The sequence below is a fragment of the Notechis scutatus genome, chromosome 2, assembly GCF_049901735.1.
Source record: "Notechis scutatus isolate UNSWTSFEM ecotype Mainland chromosome 2, rNotScu1.2, whole genome shotgun sequence".
Taxonomy (NCBI): Eukaryota; Metazoa; Chordata; class Lepidosauria; order Squamata; family Elapidae; genus Notechis; species Notechis scutatus.
The window spans coordinates 104580415-104598274 of record NC_142010.1 but is presented as its reverse complement, the minus strand read 5'-3'; the positions used below and the strand labels follow the sequence as shown (position 1 = coordinate 104598274).

At 39.8% G+C, this 17860-nt stretch overlaps 1 protein-coding gene across 2 annotated transcripts in view; it reads right to left on the bottom strand.

Annotated features, from left to right (window-relative positions):
* The window catches only part of PMP22 (peripheral myelin protein 22), a 30559-nt gene extending 13579 nt beyond the window's left edge, over window positions 1-16980 (bottom strand). The window contains exons 1-3 of one of the 2 annotated variants that reach the window (XM_026667618.2): window positions 16814-16980; window positions 13790-13890; window positions 12544-12637 (exon numbers count right to left, since the gene is read on the bottom strand). In XM_026667618.2, the coding sequence (XP_026523403.1) occupies window positions 12544-12637; window positions 13790-13867 (172 nt within the window). In that variant the 5' untranslated portion in view covers window positions 13868-13890; window positions 16814-16980. Of the gene's footprint in view, window positions 1-12543; window positions 12638-13789; window positions 13891-15451; window positions 15671-16813 lie in introns of those variants that run through there. The other variant, XM_026667619.2, reaches the window with a different exon arrangement.
* Window positions 16981-17860: the final 880 nt, after the last annotated feature.

Genomic DNA, 17860 nt, shown 5'->3' with positions numbered 1-17860 from the left:
TTCATCTGTAGTTTAAGATATGTTCTTTCTTTGCTCATGTGGAGAAAGATCCCAGAGACGTCCAATGAAGTAGCTGAAAAGATGTCAAGCCATCTTTTCCCTTGGAAGGCCTTTAAGCAAGGAATTGAGTTAAGACAAGAATACTTGCAAACATGAAAATAAACTGTCTACTAATTCTATAGAGCTGAAGAACTTTTGTTTTAAACAAAGATCAGCTCTAATAATTTTAGCAGTGTGACAAACCATGTGACAAAATAAAGGAAACATTTCTACCAATCTCGAATGAGAGAAGACAATTTTTCTGCATAAAAAAAACTACATCAGAAGACACACTGATAAGATCAAAGAAAATGTAGTTGAAATGTTTAAATATGCACGTTAATGGCAATTTATCTAATTACTTGTTTCCAGATGAAAATAATTTTCCTAAATTATTCAGAATGAGTTAATGGCAGTTTGACTAGGATTATTTCTTAATTTTAAATCAAAATGTGTATTTAAGACTACCGTCATTTCCCCCCATTTATGAAATATCCTTATTATTAATTTGGGGGAGGGGGTCAGGTCTCCAAGCTGCAAATAAGGAAAAAAAATAGGTGTTTTTCTCAACTTATTGTCAATTTAGAAAAATCCCACTAAAGAATGAGTTTTCGATCACTAGATTACTTGTAGTGGATCACAGAGGTTCAGCAGTATTTCCTACAAAGGCTGACCAGGTGCCAATGGAGAATCTATAAAGCAGGACAGCCTCTTGTTTGCATGGCATGATGAAAGCAGACTGTTCACTTTTCACTGTAACTTTCTTTAACTTGTGCATCATCATTTTTAAAATTCCATGACAGAATTGTACACTGACTTTTCCAAGTGTGTATTACACCACTTACTTCTCTAAAAGCACCATAGAAATGATCTATAAAATTTTGGTGGGCCGCAGAGAAATCTCACCCCCAGAGCAACCCCCCAAAGCAATTAATCCAGGCTGCGCAGAAACACAAGGCTGCTCAGCCCACATGGCCCACGGGAAACCCCCCCCCTGCCCACTCACTCCTTACCCCGGCAAACTTGTCTGCTAAGTTGCTATTTTCCCTTTTTCTGACCATCATCTGTTCTGCTATGCCAGAAGACTTAGATTAGCTAGGAAGCAGGAAATGGTTGGATTTCTTGCTTTCTAGCTAAACACAGCCGAACCTCCCTTAGGACTGAAGGTTTGTTTGCAAGCAAATTCAGTGGACTCATGGCAAGCAAATTTGAGAGACTGAGCTAGCCGATGGCAGATAGATAGATCACTGAATGATTCTGTGAGCAACTCAATCTGCCTGCTTTACCTGATTTTGGATAAAAGTTGCTTTTTAAAATAAAAATAATATTTACATGCATGGTATGTCAGTTAATTTTATGAGTTTGCTTGCAAGCAAATTTTATGTGACAGACTGAGCTAGCCAATGGCAGATAGATAGATTTCTGAATGAATCTGTGATTCTGTGAGCAACTCAATCTGCCTACCTGCTTTGCCTGATTTTGGGTAAAAGTTGCTCTTTTTTTATAAAAAAATCAATATTTATATAAATATTTATAATATTTACATGCAAGCCATGCCCAGCCAGTCACATGACCAAGCCACATCCACAAATTAGGCCACGCCCACAGAACCAGTTAGTGGTCCCTGGGATTTAAAATTATGAGTTTGGTGGTCCCTGAGGTCCAAAAGGTTGGCGACCCCTGGCCTAAAGCATGTGACTTTTTATAGCATACCCACTTATCAATCTACTGTAAATCTCAACTTTTCTTCCTGATCAATCAATATTAAGATTTCTCTGAATTTGTCTTTTGTGGGCCATGTTAATGTCTCTTTTCTACTTCTAATGTACACAATTAAAGTAAAATAGAAAAAAATATCAAAACATGAAAGAAAATTACAAGAAACTGAAAATATCTAACATGGGGAAATAATTAGAGATTTGTCAAGCAGCTCCCAAGCAAATCAAGGCTCGGTTTGGTTATGGCTTAAATGAGAATTTCAGGGTTGTAGAGTGGGAAGTAGGAAAATAATATCCTGAAAGGAGGCAATGGGCAAACCACATTTATGCTGCTTCCGAAAAGGCATGAACATTCACATATTGTAAGTCACTAGGAGTTAAGCCTAATTCATGGGTTCATTACTTACTTTCTATATTAAGAGGGAAGGAAGGAGACAGAGAAAACAGATCAGTTCATACATGATATTTATACCATCTTCCTCAGTTTCCAAACACACATATGGCCTTCTGAATATCTTATATTGACCCCAAATCATCAGATAAAATGTCAACATGTCCAATCTACAGTCTGTGAAAAGAATTCTGCCCCCACACCCGCTGAATTTCCTGACTTTTTGAGTATCTTTGCCTCCAAACAGATGAATAGGTGGGGGGGGAAATCCAGTACTTTGGAAAGATATCAGCACTGACTTAAACTCCACTGGAACTTGAAGCAAGCACTTCATGTAGAAAACCTGAAAATGTTAAGAGTTGAAAGAGTTTGGTATGATGAAATAAGCCAAAATACCCACCAGCTGTGTGAGAAATGGATCAATTACAGAAAGAACATGGTTATAGGTATTGCGACTCAAGGTGGTGAAATAGTTTCCTGAATTGAAAGGGGAAATTCCTTTCCTATACTGTATGTTTAAATGAAATAAATGAAACAGATGCCAAACTTAACAATATTATATTCTCAATAAACTAGCATGCCTTACCATTTTCTACTTGTGCAAAGTAGACTAGTGCCACAGAGGTAAATGAGAGTGAAGGCTGAACAGCATAAATATGGAAGTTTCCTTTATAGATCCACATTTTCAGCAGAAGGGCTTTTGCTAGTTTGTTTTGTGAGTTACAAAGAAACAAAAAAAACATGATTCTTTCTCAACACTTATGCAATGAAACAGAAGTGCTATCTTCTTGTTCCATTTATCACCATGGAGTACCAGGCTCTAAATTGTCACCCATGTTGAAGACAGTACTTGCTGGAAAATACCAAGCCAGTTTTTTCACAAGAGAGGGAGAAAATAAAGAATGACGAAGAATGCAGTTTGATGTTTTTCCTTGGCGACTATGCTACAGTGTATGCCTATGAATGCAAACAACCTTAGCTTGCAAAGTTCAACAGGAGTAATGCTGCAAGCACACATCTACATGGTTCAGTCACTTAATCAATTTTCTGCTAACAGCCTTTCCAAATGAGGTGCTTCCTCACATCTTGTTCTGTAGCTCCCGTCCTTCACTGTCCTCATGATTTGCAAACAATAGGGTGCACTTTGTAGGGGCATTAGATTTAGAAATGTTATCTCCCAAGAAATGACAAATATTCCAAGAAGAAAGGGATCTGGAGAAGTTTGGCATTTCGACATCTTCCTCAAATGTTTCTTTAACAGTTCCTTACGAAACTGCAAAATCGCTCACTAAAAGTTTTGTAGTTGCAATAATCCTTTTTAAAGATTATAATAGGCAGGGCAGCCAGAATTGAATTCTAGAGCTCTTCTTGCAGCAATGACCATGCAATAGGTAGCAATTTAACAGAAGATACCACACAGACAAAGCTCCAGTAACTCCACCAGCACTACCAGCACTGGGTTGAAAGCAGAGGCTTCTTATGAATATGGAAAAAATGACTGGTCTAAACCATTAGTAGGGCACTCCAGAAAACAGACTGAGCCAAGAACAAGTAATGTGAGTATAGACTAATATGTAAAGAACAATACAAGATCTTTTCAAACTACAGTATATGCTGACCTGAGTCACTGCAAGTGGGACAGCCTATACATTTGATTTACTAACAAGTAAATAAAGAAATATGCTGTATCATAAATAGTTGCCTCTCCAATGATTTCTGTACTAGGAAAAGCCTCACCATCCCAATTTCGGCATATACGGCTCCTACTATATGCACAGAATCAATAAGAAAATTGGAAACTTCAAAGTCTTTCAGAAATAAGACTTTACATTTTCAAAGATCAGAACTTTGTTTCATTTCATGAAAAACCTACCTTGTTGTATACCAAGGTGAGGAAAGGGGAGGGGAACAGAAGGACAAATCTCATTTCAATATTGGCTATCCTTGGATAGTTGTATTATCCAACTTTGATCCAATCTCCAACTTTCCTTTTTTGGCTTGCAGGTTCAGAGTGCCCTGAATGAAGTGGATTATCTGCACCATTTTCAGTCTGTGTTCAGGCTGGAGTAGAGCACCGAAACAGAATTGATCATGCTGGCTGATGAGCTTTGTGGGGTTTAGGATGGTATTGTAACTCTCCTGACTCTCTCAGCAGTTTCTGTATCACCATCCATTGTATCCTCTTGGACCAGCTCCAGAGGTTGAGAGCACCATTTTGTGGGTGTTCTTATTTCTCTAATTGGTGATGGTGGGCAAGAAGAGATTGAACTCTAGTCTCCTGCAATGTAAGAACTTGAGTCCCACTCCTCTTTTAATACCTTCATGAGACCGCTGGGTATGGTCATCCATGCCTGCCGGGATAGGTAAAGCTGATCTAGGTCATCCCCCACTGGGGTGTGGTAAGTTTTAATCTTTGATTCTGGATGGGGTTGCATTCTTTTGGACTGAGTTGGTACCCAGTTTGGGAGTGCTCTTGGATTCATGGCTTTTGCTTGATAAACATGTGGAAGCCATGGCTGGTGGGAGGAGGGGTCCTGCATCCATTTTGTGTGCCAAATGCACCCTTTTCTGGACCAGGAAGTGTTGTTCATGGTCACTCATGCCCTAGTTACTTCCCCTTTGGTTTACTGCAATGCACTTTACATGGAGCTTCCTTTGAAGACCACTCAGAAGGTCCAGCTGGTCCTGAATGCAACAGCACAGACAGTATTGGGTGTTCATAGGTTCCTCCATGTTATACCTCTATTGTGCAAGCTGTTTCCTCTCGGAAACAAGTTTCCCAGTTTCCTTTCGGGTGCAATTCAAGATGCTGTTTATCACCTTTAAATCCCTACACAGCACAGAATAACCTTACATGGTTATTTGAAGGACTGCATTTCTGCCTGTCCCACTGGATCAAGATAGGCATGCTCCAGAGCCTTTCCCTGAAATCCTGCCATTTAATGGGACTTTGGAAGCATGCATTTTCCATGGTTTCCCTTACCCTATGGAACACCCCCTCCCCAAGATATTCAGAAGCCCCTGCCCCCCCACTGTTTTAGACTTTTGGAAGGCCATAAAGATCTAGATGTTTACCAAAAAGCTGGGCTGGGCCAGGAAGAATGGGATTAGCATAATTGGAGCATTCTGCGAGATATCCTAAGGGGATGACTGAGGCACAAGGTTTTGGTTTGATAGTTTAACCATTTTATTGTTTTATAGTTGCTTTATAGTCACTGTACTGGTTTTACAGTTGTTACAGAGTTTCTCAGAGTTGTTGGGCAGCCATATAAATCTTTTAAATAAATGAATAAGATATATCATCTGAAAAAATGGCATCTGGCCTTGACCATCAGCTCATTATTCCAGGCATCCTTTGACTTTATGCCACTACTTTCAATGGTGCTGCTTCAACGGAGAAACTAACCAGTAATCCTTTGATATACAAGTGGGACACCATCCTAAATTCCTGAGATAAGTCTTAAATGAAGAATGCCTGGCAAGGCAAGCTGAAACTATGATGAGTGCAACATTTGAACTGACAATTATGATTTATTTATTTATTTGCCAGCCATCTCGCAGCTCAGGCAACTCTTGAGTAGCAAATAACTGGCCAATTAAACTGAAGAATGAATGTCAGTGGTAAAAAATGTACCAAAATCAAACAGGCATGTTCCAGACAAGATGATATAGGTGACATTGTAAAAAAAAAAAAAAAATTCTGAATGCAAAAGTTATGTTTTTTTGCCAATTTAAAAATAGGTACCAAAAAAATAAACAAACATAAACATATAAATACTACTGTGATGTCTGATTATCCAGGAAATAATCACATCTTTGACACTGTTACTGAACAAAATATTTCAGCAGATGGCAACATCTAGCAGATTTTAAGAGAATGTGAGAGCTGTAACTGGATATCTTGAAAGGACTCAACTTGACTTTTTTAAAAAAACATTTGACCATATAGTATAATATGAATCTATGTGAATTAGATTTAAAATTTATATTACATACACTGCTCTGATAAATTTTCTCTGGGGACTTTTTTCCCCACTTTACATACCCTTAAATTTAGATACTGTTACCTTAAATTATTTCATCATCTTTGAGAACCATAATTTCTAAGGATGATCACAATCAAAAACTCCATTTGTCCCCCAAAAAGAAAACAGCATTATTTAAGAGGAAAATTGGCAAATTATGCTAGGTAAATGTAAAGCAGGCATCAATCATATATTCTGCTATGTGGTTAGTAATTCAAGCAGGCATATCTGCAAAGCTATTAATAATTCTTCACTCACTGATATGTATATGTAAAATAAAAAAAATAAACTTGGGGGAGAAATAATTCTAGAGCTAGCTTGCTGTAGTAGTGAAGACACTACACTTAAAACAGGTAAAAAAATGGAAGACCATGAGATCTAGTCCTGCCTTAGGCTCAAAGCCTGGGAGATTTGGGGTTAGTCCAGGGTGTCAAACTGGATTTCTTTGAGGGCCCGATCAGCACACTAGTTCTCCTCTGTGGGCCAGCCAGGGGAGATGGGAAGGATGCCTCCTGCAGCACTTTGCTCGCCAAAACGGGGCACAGGAGAACACACAGGGTCTCCTGCATCCCATTTTGGCTGCCAGAGGCACTGCAGGCCGGTCCTTCACTATTTCCAGGCTGACCCCACGGGCCAGATTTAAGCACCCCGTGGGCTGGATCTGGCCCACAGGCCTTGAGTTTGACACCACTGAGTCTTTCAGTCCTGAGCAGAAGGCAATACAACAAACCACTTCTGAAAAATCTTGCCAAGAAAACTGTACAGCCTAATCCAAGCAGTCACCAGAAGTCAATACTGACTAGAAGCACACTCATGCATGCACCCACCCACATCATTCTACTAAGTTCCTGAGCAAACCTTGCCAATTAAGGTAAGATGTAGTTGGGAAAATATAGTAATACATGTCCTGCCGGGTGCTATTAATATTTACAGAGCTATTGAGCAGCATCAGCACGCAATTCCATTGTATGGATTTACAAGTAAGGGACATTCTTTTTAAAGTACTCCATCCCCTTTCTGCCACCGTAAACACAGACAATGGCTTAAAAGGGTTTCATTTGTCCCACATAGCAGCAAATAAAATTTAAAATTAGCCTTTTATTTGAAAAGCAGATAAAACAATCAAAGATACAGCCCTTAGGCTTTCAGCAAAAATCTGAGCAACCAGGTCTACTGCATGAAGGCTTACAGAAAAGAATTCAAAGAAATGTCTAAGTTTCAAAACTGAACTACATGGCTATGCCCATTGGCCAGCATCTCTTCAAAAACTACAAGCAAACTTCTGTAATGAGGATATCTAAAAGATTAACCATTGCATCCATCTACAGATCCATGGAAGAAATAGAAATCTTCAGGTAGCAATATCTAAGGATATTACCTGCAGTCAGTTAGGAACATTGAACATAATTTGTATTCAGAATAAGGATGAGGAGGCCTATAACAAAGAAGGTCTGGATGGACTGCCTTGGTATGCATTTGCCTAGAAAATATGTTGGGTCAACTACATCTACTAGCAGCCCCAAACAAATAGGGAAAGATGTAAAGAATTTAGTTCAGCAACATATGGAACCACACAAGTTTCCCATTCTTGGTATATAAGATTTGGCAGTGAGTGTACTGGGAGGAGGGACAGGAATTGAGCCAAAAGGAGGAGTTGTAAGAAGATGGTGTTGCATATAGTTCTCTCTCTGTTTCAATCCATTCTATTCTAAGAGATATCCAAAATAAAAATGTATCCCAAATAAAAATCAAATACTTCCTGGTGGTTGTCCTTTGGGACATGTCCTGCACATTTGCAAAATGTTGAATTCTCCCTTGGGTAACCTTCCATTACTAAGAGCAAAACATTCCTTCATCTTTCTCAGCTGTGCACACAATATTACTCCTTCCCCCAATTTGGAGGGCTCATTAAATATAAAAGGGTTGAAGGGCTCATTTAATATACTGTAAATAGGTTTTATTTGAAATTAAAAAGTGCCCACTACACCAATGACTTCAAAATCTGTAGTCCTGCATACATTCAAGCTGCACAAAAAGGAATGTTACTGAATGCGGATTAGAAACTTTCAGATTTAACATATAAAACCACTACATTGTTACAGAGATGTGTCCAGGTACTTGCATACTTATTAGGGAATAACAAAGCATCCTTTCCATTCACTCCAAAGAGGAACACTGATCATTGCTGCTTTCAGTGAACATTGCAACTGAAATGGGAACATTACAGAATATCCCAACCTTACCAGACAAAAGATTGATCATGGAATAAATAATTTGGAATATGTAGAAACACACACTTGCCAGTTGTCTGCAACTCATTAAAGCAGACTGTCTGAATGAGTTGGAAACAGATGCTGTGTTTATACGCCTGCATAATCTGAACCACTGAGTAGAAAGCATTAGACAGCCTATCATCTATTCTTTATATCTGTGTGGGTCTGCAATTAAAAAAATAGACTGGGCAAAGTAATCCACCAATTCAATATGCTCATGCTGACATTCACTACTTGGAACCAAGGATTTAGAAAGAGATGTTGCCCTTGACAATGGAACTCAGTTAATGGGGACATTAACAAATGTTGTTCCAGCAACTTTTAACACAAAGAGCTAGCCCCAATTCTGGTCACCTTCCAGAAACTTCTCAAAATGAGCTTTTCTGGAGGGAATTTGAGGGCTGATGCCAGATGCTTTATGTTTGTCTATTTTGACTGCTGGTTTTATTTTATAACATTTTCATTGTTACTGTCATTTTTAATTTATACTGTGAATCAATGAGTTTGTATATCATTGCAGTAGGATACAGTAATGCGGTATAAAAACAAACAAAAATAGACTATACAGTCTTGAGTTTTTGCCCCACTGTATCATTGCAACATACTAAATTATTGTCTTACACAGCAGCTTTCTCCAGTGCTGTGTCCTAGTGATGCATCAGATCAGCTCTTCTCAGAATAAGCAGCCAACAAGATCAATGTTCATATTGTAGAAGCACTATTGAATTGAAGTCCAATACAACAAGCTGGGAGAGGCTATTAAATGTGAGCATTACTTGGTTGTAAGATGATGCATAGTTATCTCTTGAGAATTATCACAATTCCAAAACACTTTATATTAAGAACTTGGCTGAATTTTCCTGCATGTGGGGCTCCATGTCCAAGCTACAAATGCTTTTTGAACTCCTTTCATCAATTTATCTCATAATTCTAGTCCAATTTAGCAAGTGGGCAAAAGACTAGGGGAAACTGAAATAGAAGCAAAAGATGGAACACCATTATTTTGTCTGCAATTTTACCTCTCTTTCATAGTCCAGCGGTTTTTAATATCCAATATTGAACTTTTGTTTTTGATGTCTAGTATCATATTAAAGGAATTTTAGGCTAGTGACCTCAGGTAGAAATTCTAATACATTTCAACTTCCACAATTTAGATCTAAAGTCACATGATCCCTCACAATTGCTCCAATTGGTTAGGGCAGAACTTATCTGATGTTCCCAGCTCCTGTTAAAATGTACTAAAAGTAGCCAAAGTTGTAGCAGTTTCCATTTTTCCTGCTTGCATGACTTGGAGTTTCAGGAACAGAAAAAATAATAAGCATGGGATACATTCAAAATAATTAATTCATTTACAAATATTTTCACAGGCTCAGAGTTTAAAAATGTATGTAAAGGAAGTTTCTGCATCTTCAAAGGAAGGAAACATTATGGTTTCATTCTAGTATATTGTTGCAATTCAGTATTTCTTTTGAACAGAGAACAAACTAGCATAGATCAAACTGCTTACAATTCACCTCCCTGAATATTGTGCCAGAGGGATTATTTAAAAAAAAACATTTGCAAGAAATATCAATCTACACTTGGTGATTGTAATGGGGGGGGGAGACACTTTTCCTTTTTATAATCAAAAAGTCTATTTATCCTATGGGGGAGACTTAGAAGTATTTATTTCCTTTCCTCTTGGGGTTGTGTAATTGAGAAGACAGTTTTTCTAATTAGAAAAATAGAACATCAAAAAAGATAAGTGTTCCTCCAACTCCTCCTCTCCCAGTGGTGATAACTTCGGCTGCAACTACTCTGAATACAATGAAAAACAAAAAGCATCTACCCAAAGCAACAATTCAGAGATCCAAATAACTCCCTCTCACCTCAAATTTGCAACAAAGAATTTGATGCTCCCTGAGAGGAAACTGAAAGAATATTCTAATTGAGAAACACTGAAACATTTTTGCCAACAATATCCAAGAACTAAGTGGCATAGTAGCCAAGAAATATCATATATGACGCTGGATAGAGTATATAGCTGTTGGGAGAATAACCATCTATAGGCAATGAATTATCTGTACAGAGCAAATAAAAAAGGATTCAGATTGGAGTGTTATTTCTTTTTGAGAAAAGCTGTTACCATAATAATCCTAGGTTTAAAATGCTATGGGGGATGTAATAATGCTTTTATTTTATGTAATCAATACTTTTTAATTTAACATAGAGAAAAGGACTTTTACATTTAGGCAGGAAAAACCAAAGGTAAAAGTACAGATTAGATGAAATCTGGCTCAAAAATAGTAACTATGAGCAGGATCTTGGAGTGCTAGGTGAATGATCACTTAAATATGAGTCAGCAATAGGCGGCAGCAGCCAAAGAAGCTAATACAATCCTTGGTTATATAAACAAGAGGCATAGAATAAAAATAATGTGAAGTATTAGTACCACTTTATAAAGCCTTAGTAAGACCACACCCAGAATATTGCATCCAGTTTTGGTCACCACATTACAAAAAATGTGTTGAGACTTTGGAAAAAGTGCAAAGAAGAGCAACTGATTAAAGACCTGGAGACAAAAATATATAAAGAACCATTGTAGGATTTGGATTTGGCTAATTTAGAGAAAAGAAGGAGTAGTGGGGACATGATAGCAGTATTCCAGTATTTGAGAGGCTACCACAAAAGGGGAGGAGGTTTGACTAATTTTCCAAGTACCAGAGAACAGGAAAAGAAACAATGGACGGAAACTAATCAAGGAAAGAAGCAACCTGGAATTAAGGAACCTGGAAACTTCCTAACAGCGAGGACAATTAACCAGTGGAACAGCCTCCCTCCAGAAGTTCTAGGTGCTTCATCATTGAGGTTTTTAAGAGACTAGACAGTCATTTGTAAAATGGAATAGGGTCTTCTGTTTGAGCAAGGGAATGGCCTAGAAGACATCAAAGATCCCTTCCAGCTGTATTCTGATTGATTATCCAACATCACACAGTTTGTTGGCCAAAACCACATGTCCACTTAATTCAGTGGTTCACAATGCCCTTTCAAATACCCTTAGAAAACTCATGACAAGGTCTTATGGAAAATAAGCCATGCTCTTGATTGGGAAGCAAAATGGCATCACCCAAAAAACAAGACAAAATCAAAGGACTTCCTAGCTACACAGAAGATGAATTTTCAAAGTAAAAGGCCTGACAAGGATCCATGACCAAAACACTGAGGCTGATGACAGAAGAAGGGAATCCATAAGCTGCAGCAACAGATATTAACAAATTATATACAGGGATTTTAACAAAGATTTAGTCAAACAATCAAAGACCAACCTGGAAGAAAACTCATACATGATTTTCCTTAATGCAGGCCCAGTTTTATCTTTATTTAGTACATCTTACACATTTATTCAGAAGTCCCATTTTTTGTAGTAGAATTTACCTTTAAATAAGCAAGCATAGGATTGCAGCCTTAGTGACCCTAACATTTATTCATGTGTATAACACTACTGCCTTTGGAATATCTCTGCCTACAAATATCTGTTCATAGATTAAAAACCATGGTGTAGCATAACATAAGGTAATATGTAGGCTGGGTTTATATACAGGTGTTACTGTATTGATTCACTGTTGCATATTCCAAAGGTTAAAGAAATATCCAATTTTGTGGCTAGATTAAGGAAGCAGGACAGAGTCAATATTCTACACATAAGGTATTAAAAAATCAACCATTACTAGATTAACCACTCACTTCATGCAGAATGGTCTGGTGGGCAAACCAAGCAACATACGATGAGCACCCATTTCTTTAATAGACGTCTGACAATCAATTTAGTACAAAATGGGAAGAAACAATGCAAATTATATATTCATTCAGAAATGGAGCTAAATATCTAGATAGCATTAATGAGCCAAGGTTGTCTAAAAGCCTGGCAAGAAGATGGGGAAACAGGGTACACATTCAAGCAGCACATAGTTGGCAGAAATGGGGGTAAATCGTGAAATCCTGTCTAAACTGCTTCCAGTATTAGTAGGTCACACAGTTTCAAATGTAATACTGAAGTAAAAAAAAAGAGATGAAAGAGACGTATTTTAAAAGAAAGCCACGCTCATGAAAAATCTCACCATTTGTGGATGAAGTTGTGCAACGAAATGGAGACATAGGAATGGTGCAGTTCAGCCAAAGGTCTGCCCTGTGTCCGTTCCCAACAAGCCATTGCTGAAAAAGAATGAATGGTTTATCAGTTTGGAACAGTTGAGTTTGGAAGGGGGTAGAACTTAAATGTTGTCTTCCAAGTTAAAGTAGTTAAGCCAGTCAAGATTGCTTAAGGCAGAGCTGTCAAACTCGCAGCCCACAGGGTCGGATGCATCAAGCACTGGCCACGCCTGGTTTAGCAAAGGGGGGAAAAGTCACGATACATCATGTGATGCCACCATGACAACACAAGTTTGACACCCCTGGCTTAAGGAATGAAAACAATTAAAAGACCCTCTTTAAGATTCATGCATCAGCAAAGGCTTCTTTTCAACAGTGAGTGTAGAAATACATATCCTTCTTTACATTAGCTGAGAGAAGACCTTTCTTTGTGCTTTGATTCCTTTGACTGCGTTACAAAGAGCCTTCAAAAGAAAGGCAAAAAGCCAAAATAAAATATCTCATTTTTTTTCAAATCTTTGCCAAATTTCATGGGAGGAAATTTTATTCTCTTCAATCTTCTTTTCCCAATGACAGAGCACAGATAATTATTCTGGAGCAGAATACCAATAAAACACATGGCAGCTAACACAATCAGCTATCTTGGAGAACTGGCACATCTGCAGTGCCAGGACTAGAAAATCTAGTTCCTCCAGATGTTGCTCAACAACTACCCCAGCATCGGCCATGGAAACTGGAACTGCTGAAAATTGTCATTCAGTAACAGTTGGAAGGCCACTAGTTGCTATCCCTTTAAAAAAAAAAACATAAAATTGTGGCTCTTAGCCACTTTCAATAGTCTGGAAATTTTTCTGTGGTTACTCAGTAAGAGGAAATTTTTCCTGAACCATTCCCAGTGTAGAGACAGACTCACATTTAATAGGCCTCTATGCTTAAAATTTTGGTGTATTTTATTTAGCTAACAGATTCCCCCAAAGGCTATTATATTCTCCAATACTTATAAATACTACAGTTAGCATAGCAAAAGTTATGAGAATATCAATGACTCTGTTGTGTTTGCAATATAATTTCACATTAAATTTTAAAAGAATAAACAGGTAGGTTTTAATCCATTTTAATAGATGGGGCTGATATATCTCATTAAGAAGCTGTGAATTAATTGCACAATGGAGCACTAGGTGCAGGCAATAAAAACAGGCAGGATAGTTTACTTACACTGACAATTGTAGAAACGAAGAGAAGAACAAGCACCGAGATATGGAGCACAATGATTCCCAACAACAAAAGGAGCATTTTGGCAAAAGTGTTCAGTAGATCTGGAAAGGGGGAAAATACCTTTTAAGCAGGGGTGAAAATGTTTACTCATGGATGAGGTTAGGCAAACCTGAATTTAAAAAATGAACAGCAGAGGGTGCCTCTGAGACAGAACATAGCAATGTTTTAAGGCGCTCCGCTCTGTTTATGATCACTTAAAGAAATTCACCAAATGTGTTTTTGTTTTATGCAGAATGAAGCTAAGAATATGCATGAAAGTGGGAGAGTTTCCAACTTCTTAACTAGGAGCTTTAAGTATAAAACAAACAGCATTAATTCTGTGTGTCTGAATGTGATTGTTTGGAGCAGTAAAGGCTAAGATTTGAAATAATTCAAATTTTGGGGGAGAGGGTTTGAGGACTTTCACTGCAACCACATGGTAACTAACACTTGCAGAAACTGCAAGAAAAAGGATGCCACATTCACTATCAAACAATCCATAAAATACACACAAACTTTCCGTCCCTGAATTTGATTCCCTTTTTTCTTCTTTCCAGATTTTGAAAAGTTATGGTGACACCTGGTTTGCTGAGCCTAAATGCCATCACATTTCGTTCCTCAAAGTTTCCCCTCAGCCTACAGGAGAGCTCTCCTCTAAAAAGAGACAGCAGACAAAAATCTCTTTTCTGAGGGTGCAACTTGAATAGTGTCAAAGAGAGAAAAGTCTAAAAGTGGGAAAACAGTGCCATGCTTGGACTAGACCTCAGAGACTGGCTGAGGTACTTTAGGAGGCAGGGAATGGAAACATGCCACAAAGTCACTATTCTCCTTTGAATCATCAGCATCTGCAAACCAATAAACCACCAATCCCTCAAATTCACAGTCCAGCTACAGATGATGAAATAAACCCGACAATTATCACGAGAGGGCGGGGAGAGATATTTTTCAAGCTTATATAGTATTGGGCAGGATAGAATAAGGGAGGGAGAACCGGATAAAATCCTAAAAGTTAAAAAAAGTAACAACTGAGTGGGGTTTTGTGAACTCAAGAAAATTGGTTGTGGGGGGAGCTTGAGAACCTCATGAACTTAATCTAGGTGGGAAAAACCTCTCCATGTATTTAATACAAACTAGGAAAAAGGTTTCTTACACCGCAAACACACACCACACTTCAATCTACCAATGGACTGCAAGGAGTAACTGAATTCCAGGCAGCGGGAAAGGGGGGGGGGGTGGAGAGATTTACGTGCTCAAATATTTCAACCCGTTTCTAATTATATCGGGGCCGGCATTATTTAGAGCGGCTAGTTTTCAAACGGGAATTTATATTAAGATCTGAAAAATCCCGAACCAGAACCAAACTTGTCTGCCGAGGTCCGGACAAGCTGAAAAGGGTCTTTCCCGCTCCCCACCCCTCCCAATGATTGCGCAACTTAGCCCGTTTAAGATTCAGGGAGGAGTAATGGCAGACGAGGATTTGCGCTTCTCGTACAATAAAAGTGCCGGGGCAAGGAGGGAGATTTAGAACAGACCCCCTCCCCTCCTCCACCCCAGAATTGAGTTTGCGTGTCAATTCCCCGTCCCACAAGAAGAATTGAGTTGGAAATGAAGCGGCCTACTTACTCCGCTGCAATTCGTTTTAATTTCTGCCGGGTGTTTTTCTGCCGCTCGCCCTTTACCACCGGGGGTGTGTGGGGGGAAAAAGGGAACCCCCCAAAGAGGAAAGTCCGAGAAAGTGGCTGCCCGCGTTTTTCTCGCCGAAGACGAGGGGCGTGAACTTAAAAACGTTTCGCCCTTCTAGAGGAACAACGCCCCAATCACGGTGGGGCGCCTAGCGGGCTGTGTATGTGTAGCACGCCGACGGCCAGGCAAACCGGCAGGCTGGCTGTGCCCCAGTTATAAATACTTTCTCGAGGAGAAGGGGATGAGTTGCCGGGCCCTTCTTTAATGCAGCGGCTCTCGGGTGCTTGCGGCGCCTGCAACTGACCGGAGGAGAACGAGCTTTCCGCGAAACTTGTATTTCTCTTGCAACTCCAACAAACTCCCCCTTTTTATGAGCCCTGTCTTAATTCGGGAGAGGGAATAACAGGCGAGTCACGTATAGAGCTACGCGCGCCTCATCAGCGCAGGTGCCACCTTTCCATGACGGATATTCCTCACTTCAGTCGCAGCAAACTCCCTTTCCTTCCCCATCTGGTCCCCTGAAAGCGATTCTCCCCCGCCCCGTTAAAGAGAACACCCTCTGCTTTCCATTATCCACGCCGCCGAGGGAAATCTGGAGGGGATCATAAGAAGCCTTCGGAAGGATGCCCAAAGACGCCTTCTCTGAGCTTGGTGGCGAGTTATTTCGGAGCACAGGGGCGCCAAAGATTGCAGAGAATACACATCACACCACGTTTCCCAGCAGCGCTGGTTTCCTATAGTGCGCCTACTTCACACATTCGCTTGACACACACATACACACAGAGTACCCCCTTAGCAACTCCAGAGGGAACTTGTAAGATTACTTCTCTTGTCCCACAATAGTCCTTGATTCCTTATCGTGGGTAATGCCTTCCACCACCCACGAGGCTTTCAAACCGCTCTCTTCCCCTCCCACGTTCTGGCTTCCCTTGGCCCAGAACCGGGAGGTCTGCGAGCGGCGCACCTCCCTCGCAAACTCTCATATGAACTTGTCGGCCTGAGACTAATTTCCTTGTGCAAGAGTCCTTTTTCTCTCTCTCGAAGACTTTCGAACAGCGCTGGTACTGTATAGAAACGGGGCGGGACCAAGCCATTGATAACTGTCCAGCGAGTTTCTGTGCTGCACCCCCTCCCCCAATCCCAAATAAGAGACTGAGAGACTGATCTCGATTAAAAAAAAACAAAAACAGGTGTTTCCGGATTGTGTGATATCCCGAAAAACTTCCGACTCCCTAAGTCTCCCGAGAAGCGAACCTGTAGAAAAGTTTACCCTAGACCTGCGTAAAGATAATAATAACTTACCAAGGCTGAAAAACCGCGCGCTTCCTTTGCAGTATTCCCTAAAACAAGAGTACCCAGTGGTTTAAACTCCAGGAACCGAGTCCCGCCTAACCAAAGCCGTCGCAAACCACTCCGGTATATATCAGCGAATGGGACGAGCCCCAGCTGTTTGCAATCCCTTTACTGCTAGCGCAGATCTCGTGCTTACTCGGTTTATTCGGCCCCCGTTCCAACGCCCAGATATGTCATGGTGGCCTGAGAGAGAACACCCTGAACTATTTAAAGGGGCAGCGCCTCTATCTTTATCCCCCAGCAAGGAACACAGCAAGCACGCAGAACTTAGGGGGGGGGGGGGAGCGAAGCATTACTCCGCTAGGGTGTGGCTTTTTGGGACTCTTCCCCCACTACACACCGAAAAGGCACGTGAAGCACCAAAAGCGACAACGGAGTCGGTTCATAATATCCCTGGCAGCTGTCACTCAAATACCAACGAGAGGGGCAGACCCTATAGTGCAGTATCTTATCTGGAGATTCAGTGTGAAAGATGACGGAACCCCTAAAGTTGGTTTCCCTCCACTGTTCAAAGACAGCTTAGTTAAAAGTATTAAAGAGATGCTCTTTAGAAACTTTTTTTTAAACCCGACTACTGTGGTTCCCATATTTGAAACAAGTCTGAACTTCCAATGCTGTGTCTTCTTTAATATTTGGGTTTTATTCTTCTGGATTGGTGTTTCTTTTCCACAGTCTGTTTAAGCATTTTGGAGGAATTATTGAACAGGTGGTTGACTGACTGTAACTCTCCCATATTTATTTGTCATATTTGTATTGCCACCGATCTCATGGAAAAGTGACTCTAGATAGCGCATAATAAAAATCATAAAATCAAAATATTGAAACAAGTTTACTTAAAAATCCATATACATATTAAAAGCAAGGCAGTAGAGAAAAATAGATGTTAAAAAAATGCAGCCATCTTATTACACCACTGTCAGATCTCCAAGCCTTTTGATGCAGCCATGTCTTGAGGGCCTTCTGGAAAGTTAACAAAGATGAACAAATTGCATCATG